The sequence below is a fragment of the Talaromyces proteolyticus genome (assembly GCF_021365285.1).
Source record: "Talaromyces proteolyticus strain PMI_201 chromosome Unknown BGW36scaffold_11, whole genome shotgun sequence".
Classification (NCBI taxonomy): domain Eukaryota; kingdom Fungi; phylum Ascomycota; class Eurotiomycetes; order Eurotiales; family Trichocomaceae; genus Talaromyces; species Talaromyces proteolyticus.
In genome coordinates this window covers 971,395-983,647 of record NW_025764287.1, presented here as the reverse complement: position 1 = coordinate 983,647, position 12,253 = coordinate 971,395, and the positions used below count along the sequence as shown (strand labels likewise).

The 12,253-nt window shown below is 44.8% G+C and overlaps 6 protein-coding genes across 6 annotated transcripts; 3 read left to right on the top strand and 3 right to left on the bottom strand.

Moving 5' to 3' along the window:
• Window positions 1-940: 940 nt before the first annotated feature.
• On the bottom strand, window positions 941-1,474 carry BGW36DRAFT_464697 (uncharacterized protein; the record flags this gene model as incomplete). Its single annotated transcript, XM_046222263.1, has 1 exon — window positions 941-1,474. The coding sequence occupies one exon, from the start codon at window positions 1,472-1,474 to the stop codon at window positions 941-943; it is 534 nt and encodes a 177-aa protein (XP_046068137.1).
• A 4-nt stretch (window positions 1,475-1,478) lies between these two features.
• Window positions 1,479-1,843, bottom strand: BGW36DRAFT_387076 (uncharacterized protein). The gene has a single exon (XM_046217068.1). The coding sequence runs from the start codon at window positions 1,790-1,792 to the stop codon at window positions 1,607-1,609; it is 186 nt and encodes a 61-aa protein (XP_046068136.1). The 5' UTR covers window positions 1,793-1,843; the 3' UTR covers window positions 1,479-1,606.
• Window positions 1,844-2,239: 396 nt separating this feature from the next.
• BGW36DRAFT_464696 (uncharacterized protein) lies at window positions 2,240-6,443 on the top strand. Its single transcript, XM_046222262.1, has 4 exons — window positions 2,240-2,688; window positions 2,746-3,905; window positions 3,964-4,756; window positions 4,813-6,443. Exons 1-4 carry the CDS (start codon window positions 2,338-2,340, stop codon window positions 6,313-6,315), a joined length of 3,807 nt encoding a protein of 1,268 aa, XP_046068135.1. The 5' UTR covers window positions 2,240-2,337; the 3' UTR covers window positions 6,316-6,443.
• Window positions 6,444-6,964: 521 nt separating this feature from the next.
• Window positions 6,965-7,375, top strand: BGW36DRAFT_304169 (uncharacterized protein; the record flags this gene model as incomplete). Its single annotated transcript, XM_046211942.1, has 1 exon — window positions 6,965-7,375. A coding segment is annotated over one exon (411 nt), but the record flags the coding sequence as incomplete, so codon positions are not given.
• A 302-nt stretch (window positions 7,376-7,677) lies between these two features.
• On the bottom strand, window positions 7,678-9,753 carry BGW36DRAFT_464695 (putative cellulase). Its single transcript, XM_046222261.1, has 2 exons — window positions 9,057-9,753; window positions 7,678-9,008 (listed from the first exon to the last, which is right to left on the bottom strand). Exons 1-2 carry the CDS (start codon window positions 9,423-9,425, stop codon window positions 7,980-7,982), a joined length of 1,398 nt encoding a protein of 465 aa, XP_046068133.1. The 5' UTR covers window positions 9,426-9,753; the 3' UTR covers window positions 7,678-7,979.
• A 1,659-nt stretch (window positions 9,754-11,412) lies between these two features.
• On the top strand, window positions 11,413-11,985 carry BGW36DRAFT_42393 (uncharacterized protein). The gene is made up of 2 exons (XM_046219899.1): window positions 11,413-11,486; window positions 11,541-11,985. Exon 2 carries the CDS (start codon window positions 11,557-11,559, stop codon window positions 11,878-11,880), a length of 324 nt encoding a protein of 107 aa, XP_046068132.1. The 5' UTR covers window positions 11,413-11,486; window positions 11,541-11,556; the 3' UTR covers window positions 11,881-11,985.
• Window positions 11,986-12,253: the final 268 nt, after the last annotated feature.

Sequence of the window (12,253 nt, the reverse complement as noted above, 5' to 3'; positions counted from 1 at the left end):
CCCATAGCGCTCTACACGCTTTACAAGCCATCGTGCACGCGCCTTAGTCTGTTGCCTCCGTGGTTCATCGTTGGCGAGAAGACTGACCTCTGGGCCGTAAGTGTCAAATCTATATTATCCCAAAGTTCTGATATTCTAAACTGTTTTTCTTGTGCGCTTCGGGCCACTCTTCTTCCTCTCGTCGAACTCGGATATGGAATTTCTTTGCTAGCCGTAGTAATGACTGGATCGAATCAACTATTATGACTATCGTAAAGCCAGTGTCTGTGCATGCATATAGCCCACGGGGTAGGGGAGGGACAACCCGTGAAGCTAGGCCATGTGAAATGAATTAACAAATAAATGGAAGTCGCTTAGATCTTCGACGTTACTGATATTTGGAGCGGGCTGAGAGAATACCGGTCACAACCCCGCCACGCCTGCTGGACGTAAATCAACTAATTTTTAAAGGGCGACTATAGCCATCTCATCCTATAGGTCCGGTTATACAGCGCAGACGGTTTTGAGCCTCTAATGAAAGAGGTAATGGGAGTATTTCCTGCTGATTTCAGAATAAGCAAAAGAAATCCTTCAGGTATCATGCATATCGCTATACCAGTTACATCAAAATCATTCAACAAGCCTGTTGATTCATTACTAGCAAAGTATGAAATGAAGTTAAAAATGAGCAACGCAAGCAATTTACTCGAGTACCAAACTCTAGGGCCACCTGATGAACATATTTCATGGCTTAAAGTTTCTCATTTAATAAGGGAGAACACTCTATTGCAGGCTTGACGTTTCAACTTATATTTGAAAGCGATTATTGTGGTCGTCGCTATCTATATTACGAGTGGAGTAGCGATTCGAAAAGCGATCAATGGCTGCGGTCTACGCGGAAAAAATGGTGTTTCATAACAACTCGATAGTCGGGCCAAAATAACATTTCAGGAACTTGTTCTCATTTTCCAATAGTAAATGCCCCTTCTGGGTTGAAACCTTGTGCGAGAATCAAACGATACTCCTTTTGGTTCGTTATAATAGTTTTCCCACTCGCATCTGTGAAAGCACAGTTAAAATGCGTGTGACCGAATACCCATGCTACAACCGCAGAATTAGTCCAGCATCTCTTGTTACTGAGGTCTGTGGCGAAGTCGGTAGACACATCACTGCTAATATGTTTTGGGTCCGTAAAGCGTGAATCAATGCTTGGGCTATGATGGGTGAAAATTGCAATTTGGCGATGAGGCTCGTTTTTGGCTATTGTGGAAACTTGAGAATTAAGCCAGTTGAGATCTGATTCGTGTGCAGCATTATGACCATCCACCGTCCATCTTAGGATATCTTTGAAGTCTACCATGCGAGTTTCGACAGCAAATTCTTGCCGGGGGGAGATATGCGAGAATAAAGTGCATCCCAAAATAGTTAGATCTTTGTTCACATCATATCGTATTTGGTCAAGGAAAACAAATTTGCCCAAAGACTTTTTCCCCATAAGCGCCTGGAAACTGTGTATCTTGGCCTTCGCAACTTTGAACGACAGATGATATGGATCATGATTTCCCAAAAGAAAAAAGACAACTGAGTAATGGCCAAGTTGATCTTCGAGAAATGAAAAGAGTCGTTGTTAGCGACGTGGCCAATATCGCCAAGAAGGGCGAGGTATGATGCGGTTTGAGCGAACTTGAAGCTTCCGTACAAGGAATGAGTTTCGAGGTGCAGGTCGGAGAGTATTTGAAATGATATTGGTCCCATGGCAATGAATCGTCCCGAGAGAGAGAGAGGTATGAGATTGATGGGAAGCAAACAGCATTGGAGGGGTATCTAACACTGTATTGTGCCGCTTACTTAAATAATCGCCCCCGAAATATGAACTAATAAGTCTTCGATCAGGTATTTTTTATCTCTTCTGGTTCGATTAGGCGCCGCCAACTTCTATTGACATATAAATTTAGATGTAGTAGCTGCTGTTAGCCAGGCTAGTTGCCGCTGATCAATGAAACAGTTGTTGTTTTTGGCTTCATTACTAGGGGCATTCATCAGTGAATAGCCAACTTCTTCCGCTCTTCATGATTATAACAAGATCCAGCCTGCTCAGTTAGGCTTCATTGTTCGCCAAGATCAAAGAAAACAACTAGCCTCGTTTTTTGTTGTAAAATACGTATTGACAAGGCTGCATGCATAATCAACCTTGACCCTAGTCCAGCGTCCTAGTGCGGGGTTTCGCCAGGTGCATGATGCGATGTACAATCGAAAAATCGGTAGGCATTTCTAGGCCACATCAGCTATTACAAGCCCTATTTTACAGGGAGATAAATAGTTGCCTTCTAATTGTTATTTTAAATTGGCCATGTGACTATGACTGAAACTGATACACTGCAACTGAATGCTTCACGGCTTAAAGCCGATGTCCGACTAGCCCAGGCAGTATCCGAATTCAAAGCCTCCATATCTCGTGATGATAAGACAAAGTTACAGAATATACTGTCGAGCTTTCAGAATCGCACTCCAGATGCCTCCGACGTCAAGCAAGTAATCGCTGAAATCGATATGTCCATAAGCAAGAAATCGAGGCGATGCTTTGGCCCCAGACTCATGAATATCCTCGAGGCTGTTCAGCAGTATGCCTCTCTCGGTGACGTCGTTCTCGGGGCCTCCCAGAATATAGTTGCTTGTAGTGTCTGGGCCCTGGTGCGAATGACGTTAACGGTGTGTGGTTCTCGTTCTTTTATTCCCCTTTAGGCTCAGCCTGATCGTTTACCGTAGATGCTCACGCAGTCGGTCACTTATCTTGAGAACTTAAGTATTCTTTTTATGAATGCCGGAAGAAACGTTCCTCGATATCATGACATGGCTTTACTTTTCCCCCGGTCGAAAAGGCTCCAGGAAGGCCTCTGCGAATATCTCATCGTCGTTGTCAATATTTGTCAACATTACGTCAAATACATGCAAAAATCTTTTATCTCTCAAATTCCAATTGCAGTATCTGGTTCGGGACTACAGAAGTTCCAAAATAGCCTCACAGAATTGGCGGACTTTATCATGAGGGAGGTGACAATGCTCCTAGGTCAAAAAGCGGTGGAAGAGGCGAATGAGGGTTCACGATTTCGAAAGATGATCACTACCTTTAAGGAAAATCGAGAATACTACCATCAACTGTCAATTAAACTCCACTGGCTTGAGGCATGTTCTAAACATGATTATAAGACAACGTGGAAGCAAGCACGCAAAAGCGGAACCACATCATGGTTTACCACAGTGACAGAATATCGGGATTGGAGAGACCATCAACAAACCTCATCATCGTTACATGCTCTCCTCTGTACTGGGAAGCTTGGGTCTGGAAAAACGGTTCTAATAGCTAATATGGTCGATGATCTCAGCCTCACTGTTGCAAAGGGCACTTTGGCCTATTTCTTTTGTCGGTACGACATTGCAGAGTCTTTGACAGCAAGGAACATCATTGGTTGCTTGGCTCGGCAACTACTTGATCAGCAAGCCATTGATATGAAAGAGCTAGCCAATAGATTTGGAAAAGAAAGCTCACCCCCAGACATTGCGAAGATTTTAGATATTTTGCAATCTCTTGTTCCGCGAGACCCCATTTACTATTTTATCCTCGACGGGCTTGATGAATGCAGCGAGAAAGAGGCTAATGAATTGATGGAGTTTCTTCAAACTCTCCGAAAGGTTTTCAAGTTACGTTTATGCGTGTCTTTTAGAACGGACGCTGGCCGCCAGTTCAAGGAAATATCTGTACCACGAGGAAAGAAATGGACTTTGGAGATGCCCGAAGAAAATCCTGACATAGGAAAGTATATTGAGTCTGAGCTTCGGGATCGTCTACAATCGGAGAAGTTGACAGTAGGGAATCCGGCCATCATACTGGCTATTCAAGAGGCCTTGTCCAGAGGATCTCAAGGAATGTAAGTAAACAATGATGTCACCCCTTATCAGCCTATTTTTAACGGGTAACCATACTAGGTTCCTTTGGACTGCACTACAGCTTGACTGCCTCTGTGCAGAAGACACAGACGAGGCAATTCTTCAAGCACTAGGAACCCTCCCCAAAGATTTATCTGAAATCTTCACTCGACTCCTTCAGAAGGCGGATAGTTCTAGTTCTAATAGATATCGGCAGAAGATAGTAGAGCTTATCATTTCTGCTCACCGTCCGCTAACCCTTTCAGAACTTCAAGAGGCCCTGGCTGTGACTCCGGGTGAGACCCAGTGGGAACCGGCAAGATTAATCAATAATATCCGAGCGACGCTACGATGCTGCAAAAGTCTAATAATAGTTGACGAAGAAGAAGAAACCGTTCGATTTGCGCACCATAGTATTCAGAAATTCTTCATCACCCCTGGCGACAACGGCCTTACAATTCCTATAAATCCGGATGAGGCAAGGCGAGGGATGGGCCGGATCATACTCACCTACCTTAATTACGACGTTTTTGCAGGCCAAATGACGCGCACCATGCCTCCCACCGTTCCCATCACAGAAGCGCCATCAAAGATTTTACGCTCCATATTTAGTGAGTCAAAGGCTCGTAAGGAAATCGCGCAACTGCTTGTTCAATCGCGGAAGCATATCCCGTATGACATTAGTCAAGTTTTCGCTCAAACAGCTATGAATATTCAAAGCAGATCAGTAAGAGAATTTCCTTTTCTCAAATACGCTAAAGAAGCTTGTTTTTATCATATATCAGGTCTGTGGCAGGAAGAAGGAATGATGAGTAGGCTATGGAATGAGTTACTAGGTAGAGGCCATACTGGAGTAAGTTGCTGCGGTTGTATTAAATCATAATTGGTCTCTAACTACATCCTATATAGCTTGTGATCACAGATTGGGTGAAATTCGAGTTGGACAGTTCCATGTTAGAGGGCTTGGGTGGGAAATTCGTTCCCAGGGATGCTCAGGACCAAATTCTCAGCCCTCCCGTAGTAAAGAGGATTGTCGACGAATACGTTGATGGCAACACAAATATTCACGCCCTTTCAGCATTCTTCACTACTCAAAGGACATGCCTTGCCATTCTGGTATATCAAAAGATGACAAAACACATTCCATTCGTTTTCAACCTTAAGATCACAGATAAAGATTTACCTATACAGAAATCAGCTTTGACTTCACTCTTACGGTCGAGGTTGCGATCTCCTCGAGCTTCGAGTGATTTTAATGTGGATATCTTCTATGATGGCCAGTGGCCATTCGTTGCTCCTATACTGTCTCCGAAAATGCACCTAGAGCAGGAATTCCGCATAATGCCGTTGACCCCCACAGGGCATAAAAGCGGTCCAACGGCATTCCTCCAGACGGCATCCGTCCACCCAGCACATCATCGATTCTCCTATCCGTATCAATCTCAAGGACTTCTCTCTCATGGTAACGAAATTGCAGACCGAAACAGTGGCCCCATCGTCGTTATCAAGATGCTCAGGCATCAAACAACTAGAAACATATACGAGCAAGAATTTTTCAAATCTCCAAAGGCAGAACATCTCGTTAGACACCTTGCATCTTACAGGAAGGCTGAGGTGGATTTTATACTCTTCCCCCTTGCAAAATATAATCTGGAGAAATTTTGGAATCAGGATCCAATACAAAGATCAGACCCAAAGGTAGCACAGTGGGCGCTAAAGCAGATGATCGGTATTGCAAATGCCTTGGAGGTAGCCCAGATTATGCCATATCCACGAACCGAAAATGGATACCACGGTAATATCGAGCCAAAGTGTATCCTCTGGTTTAACACGGATAACAGGCCTGGGGGAGACCCCTTTGGGATCTTACAACTTAATTTCAATTTTGCTTTTCCATCTCAGAGCAAGCCCTCACTATCAAAATTCGATCTTTCTGAAACGTACCGGGCTCCAGAGACGCAGATCAATGAACAGAATAACAAGAAAACGGACGTTTGGAGTCTTGGATGTGTATACATTGAATTTATCACTTGGGTTCTGATGGGGTGGTCAGGTATCCAACAATTGCGAAACTCGTCAAAAAAACATCATTCGGTGTACGAAAGTTTGTTTTTCAGGGTCCATCTAGATCCCAATTCAGCCATGCTTCGGGCTTCCTTACGAGAAGAAATAACCAGCTGGGTATCCATGCTTCAAGAGCTGCCTAATTGCTCAAATCAAATAAGTGAAGCTCTTATCCATATTATGACATACGTTATGGTGGTGAATCCGGAGGGACGCGATACTGCTTCGAAACTTGCATATGGACTTAGCAATATTATGCGCTCAATATCCACAGAAGCGATATTACATCGACAGGTACTACCTGAGTATCAATCCTTTCTGGAAAAAGAAAACTGGGCAGAGTGTTAGCTATCCCTTCGGTGGCGGTGGTTTTCTTCCTTGTTTAAGTGATAGGAGGCGTTTGTCAAGTATTTATTCTAGATTTAGGCACTAGGTTCTATATGTGAAATGCCAGGTCCTTGTATTGTCAACCATTACCACTAAATTCGGATTATCCAGTTCAAAATTCAAAATCATTGAGATTTCATGAAGTTGCATAGAATATCGAAGGGCTTTAGTGCTCTTACCATTTATGCACCATTTTGATTCAGAGAATAATAAATTTGGCTCTCTTCTATCCTGAAAAAGGCCAGCCTTAAATGCCCTAAAACACGTCCTTTTGAAGAAAGGGTCGGACGTTCGTCTGTATAAATCATATACTGCGTTATAGTTTTCCTGTCATATATCACTACGCCAAATACTGTCAATATTATTCGGACTATATGCTCGTTTCTCGTAATTCCTATTTCATGTTCACATGACTCAACCTTGGTCAACAGTCACAAATCATCATCCAATAAAGCGGCTGCATGAGTCGAACTGGGCTACTGCTCTCACCTCCTAACGTGCTTCTTGGGGCTATACCAGATATGCGGAGACGTCAAAATGACCCCCGTAAACCAGATAAAATTGCCGAAATCGCATGGATGACATGGCGGAGTATAGGCGGCCTAAGTAAGATATACTATCTCCCGCCGATTACCCCCATCAAGGCGGAAAGGATTGCACGTCTGATAAGGCCTTGCAGCGAGGAGACCATCCAGGTCCCTGTAGAATGCTCGCTATTCATTTTGGGACGATAGCCACTGGCGATTCCGTCATTAAAGAAGCGAGTTTGAGAGACAAGTACGCTAATGACCCGGAGCTGAACATTCTATATTTTGAGATGGAGGCGGCAGGCTTGATGAACAATTTTCCCTGCCTGGTCATTCGTGGAATCGGTGATTATTGTGATTCACACACAAACAACAACTGGCACAAATATAACACTCTGCCAGCAGCCTCATATGCATGGGAGCTACTAGAAATTCTGAATCCAAAAAGCATCATACATTTGCCTTCATTGGCTGTCGCTCTTGGAGATAATTAGTAGCCCGCTTCCTACAAAATGACTAAAGATGACAGTACACAGTCAATGAAAGCATATCGCACGTAGTTACTTCCATCGAGCGCCTTTATGAAGACAACAAATGGGCAAAAATACTCTCCTGGTTGGCACCGCCAGATATCTAAACCAAGTTGAATAAGGCTGCGAGCAAGCAATAAGTTGTATTAAGTAATTTTATTAATATTGGGATAAAGATGTATTCAGACAGATATTTTGTAAATGATGAGCTGGTGATACTGACGGGTGATATGTTGTTTAATTTTAACTGACTTAGTTAACTATCAGTTGAGTTTTCGAGGACTTCATCACGACCCCATTTGCTCCCGCTGTCCAAACAGAAAGCTTAGTCATTACCATGGTTGAGTGGCGATCGGACCAAGTAATGAAGCTTATAGACCAGCTAAGCCCTCGGTCGTTTGTCCCTTCCGGGGAACCCAGCATTACTGGCTGAATAGAAGTCTTTCAAATCTGGATACTACCGCTACCATGCCAAGAATCCTCGAGGCTCACAGCAGTACCCGATAAAGAGATAATCGATAAAACTTCGAACATTGACCAATTAACAGATGTAAACACCACTGTACGGCTATTTCCTAGCAATGGTGACAGAGATATCTGTCGCCTTCTTGAGAGAACTCGATTTGCACAGGGCCAAGGTGCGATTGTCTCTCTTGTACTGCCCCAAGCTGCCGGCAGGGGAAATCTGAATGCGGTACCCGTTTGGAAACGTGGAAGGCGGCAAGATGATCTCGGTAGGTGCATCGATTCTCGGGTCGCTTGTGAATTGCAGCTTGAAAGTACCCGAGTCCTCGTCAAAGCCAAACGAAGTAGGCGTACCGGCGATCGAGGCCGGATACGCGCGGCTATAGTGCTTCTGCAGCTCTGGATACGGCTCTTCAGAAGCTCCCTTGTACAGATTCTCATATGCCCATCCAATCCAAGAAACCATATGTACGTCAGTCGCCATCATAACATCTGCCATATCTCTCATCTGCTTATCATCACCAACCCAAAACGCCAACTCTGTAAGGACACCAGCAGTTTTGAGTCGCACGTTGTCCTTGTGACGATATCTAAATATATCGGAAATGGCGCCCACCTGTGGTGGATAATAGTAATAAAATGAGTGCACCATCCTAGATCCGTACCCGAGAGGCACATTATTGAAGCCAGACAGAATATCGAAGGTGGTACCTTCAAACCAGATAAGCATATCATTATCGACGGTGCGGGTCTGTTTCGCCACGCGGTTCCAGAGTGCCTCCAGAACCTTACAGTCAGCGGATCCAGATATAAGGAGTGTTGGATCTACCCATACGTCACCAGCCCAGGGCTCATTCAGCAGATTGTACCCTACGACATTAATGGCTTCGACATATTCCGACGCCAACTTCTTCCAGTATTCCGCGAATGCATCTCTAAGACCGTATTGATTCTTGTACAGTCTTCCAAAGGCGTTACAAATAGCCACAGATCCATAATAATATTCCCAATTAGAGTTATTGCATTGCGATTTAGGCGAAGGGAAGCCATTACTGTCAGTAGTAAATGGCCAGATATCGACAGGAACTGGGAACCTTGTCCAGCCCTTTACCCAGTCTTTCTTGACAAACCACTGAGCTCTTGGTTAGTAACAAGAACTAACTTGCTTTTCAAAACTCACATCAGGCACACCATGGCCACAAAATTGTCTTGCCAATAAATCTTGGTGTACGTCCACTAATACGTAGATCCCTTGCTCCTCTGCCATCTTTGTCTGATTTTTCATAATATCTAAAAACGTTTGATTATACTCACCGCGAACTGGCTCAGCACCCACCCAGCTGTGTCCCAACCGCACAATATTCATCCCCAAATCATGCAAATTTTGTACGTCCTGCTCGCTAAATGACGAGACTCCGGGGGTCCACTCCATCAGCCAATACCAGGGGGGCTCCTTCATGACAACGTTGGTTCCATGAAAGAAACGGGTGCGGCCATACTCATCAATAATTTGATGAGTATCTTGGTTCACCTGATTAATATGCGCCATGTTCGGGTGGGCCTTGTACCAAGCTCGTCCATCTTGAATCGCGACTCCTGGCGGCGCCCGCGTGCTAAACCCGGCCTAAAGCCATGCAGCTGCAGATGTCGCGAGCATTTTGACAGTAGGGAACTGGGTATGTGTAATTAAGTCCATTATTGTCCTCATCTGGCGGATTGAGAGACAGTGTGTAGGAGGACAGCAATGATGATCGGCGCCGTGGGAATAACTATAATATAAATATTTAATGGAGCGTCAGCTGCGAACTGCTATAGAACTTATCCTTAAATTCAGCCATGGATTCTTAGCTGTGTAATAATATTCCCATGCAGCAACTCCCACCATGATTTCACCATTATGTTATTGAAATGTATTTAAACGTACACTAGACATATATGTACCTAGACTATAATAGTAATGCGAGCGGGAGCAGCGAGCAAGAGTGTGAATCCATGACGCAGCATCCGTTTGTAGACAAAGCACCTCCGGTCAGCTGAGTGGCTTTGACGAACAAAAAAACACCTTTTTATGGTATAATACTAATTCTCTCTGGCTTCTAGCTTCAAAACTAGCCATACGGGCAATCAGAGAAAAGTGGGCTGCAGCCTATGCCAAGACATGTGGCGGGCTGAATGGGCCGCGTAGGTGATCAGCACAGCTGTGAACTGAGAAGTAAATATAATTTATATTATTTATCCTACGTAGTAGCAGAAAAGGTGTGGAGAATTATGATCTTCATAGTTCTTACTAACTTGCGGGCCGCTCGCGCTTGTGTATGCCTAACTGAAATTTATTTTGCAGCTTCGTACTAATCTACTACAGGACAAGTCACCAAGCATTGATATGCTACTAGATTTTACGCCTCCTCTTAATGCCCTGTGGAAATCAACATCTTCTTGGTGATAGGTAGTTGGTGGTAGTCAAAATACTTGTTGTTAAATGGTTTTATATTCAAGTACACCAGCAGAATCTGGGTGACCCACTAGGCTGGGCGGGCGGGCTGCTGCATCATAGATCATAGTATGTGACGGATATTACATTTGGACATGATCATATGCATTATAACGTCATGGATGGGAGGGCACGGCTATTTTGCCATCTGAGCCATTTCCAGCCATTAGAGGATGTAACGGAAGCTGGAACCGAAGTTGGACTTCCTTCTTGGGCTGGTAGCATCAAGGCGAAGCAAGTGATTCGCCATATCTACTACACTTCTGAGGCGGTAAGGATCGCGTATGTACATCCATACGATTCCCCACTCTTCAGCGTCCGTGGAGTTTCGAGGATTTGCAGAGACGTGAGACTACTGAGAAAGGCTTGTCCTCAGCTTTCGGTGATCATCACTGTAGTCACAAGGAAAAGACTGCAATTACCTTGCATAAGAACATTGAAAAGTGAGTAAGACAATAAAGTGTTAAATGTGCGGCCGAAGGTGGTTATATCAACTTATCTATCATATCTTCAACGATCCTAATTGTAGCCGACGGTTAACAATTAAACCAAGACAGCCATAGGAAGACCTAGAACCACATTGGCGAATGAGAATCGACACGTGGCAAAAGAAAGCTGCCCCGCTTTAGACACCTTGTAAGTTGCTGCCGGAGTGATCTGGCAACTTGATTATCATTCACGAATGAGACCGAGTTCCCTCAAGATCGGCGGCTCGGAGCCAACAATCAACGGTCCGTCCGTGGCTGTCTGTCCCAGCATTCCCAATTTGAGTGACAAAAACAGGAAATCATGATAGATTCAGCTAGCCACCTGCTCGCCCACCCGACGATCGCTCTGCTATTGAGAGGGGAAGTCACAGGTCGAGAGGGGTGTACAGCAGGCCAGTGGTCAAATCCAATCAAACCTACTCGGGGCACTACTCCGCAGTATTTTTGTCCGCATGCCGAGTTGTAGATCTTGGGCCTTTAACTATGAAGCCCTAGAGGAAGGATACCGAATACATATAAAGGGAATTCTATTCTTCAGCTGTTAGATATCAGCACCATCACTTTTCTTCACCTCTCGCACGTTGCCTAGCTGCTAGACATCTTGACTTTTATCATCAAAGTGCCCAGACAGGTATGAGAAGCTACTTAACACAAGAGCTTTTCCCACATGCTAACTTCCATCAAGGGATACCACAATACCTATGGAGGTCTGGACCGAGCACAAGGAACACTCGGTCGATGGCCACAAGCTCACGGGCACCCTCAAATTCAAAGGCCAAACCATTTGGGGACCCCACGGCTGCCACGAAAACACGATGCGTCTGGCCGAGGCCCTCACGGAGGCTGATTGGCGCCTTGCCATGACATTTGAAACGAAGGAACTTTCAGTCGAAGGACACGTGCGCTACATCAGTGTCAAGGACGGGAACGGCCAGCTTCTTCTGGACAAACTCAGCACCCACGACAGCATGGATGATCTGGCTAGAGCTGTCATGAGGGCTATAAATTCTGACGGGGGCCCTTAATGTCGTGTCACCGAGATTGTGTATTGGGGGGAGGCATGGTCTTAGTCAGGGGCTATCTTGAGGGAGAGGCCATTCAACATCATCCACTTGGACAAGCTTCAGAGATTGGGACACCGTCTTGCGCCACAACAGATGTTGAAGAAATGGCATGGTGTACGGATTCATTCTTTAGTCAACCAATGTGATCATTGATCATCTTCTTTTCTTCTTTATTGAAGCCCCGGGGTGCCCTGGTGTAGGAATAAGACATACTGTTGAGCTATCAACAGATAAATACCAGGTGTTGTATGCGTACGTTTTTTGATCTTAGTCCTGTGTGGTATATCACCAACGGGCTGAAATAGCACCGTTCTGAGTAGACATTTTGGCTTGA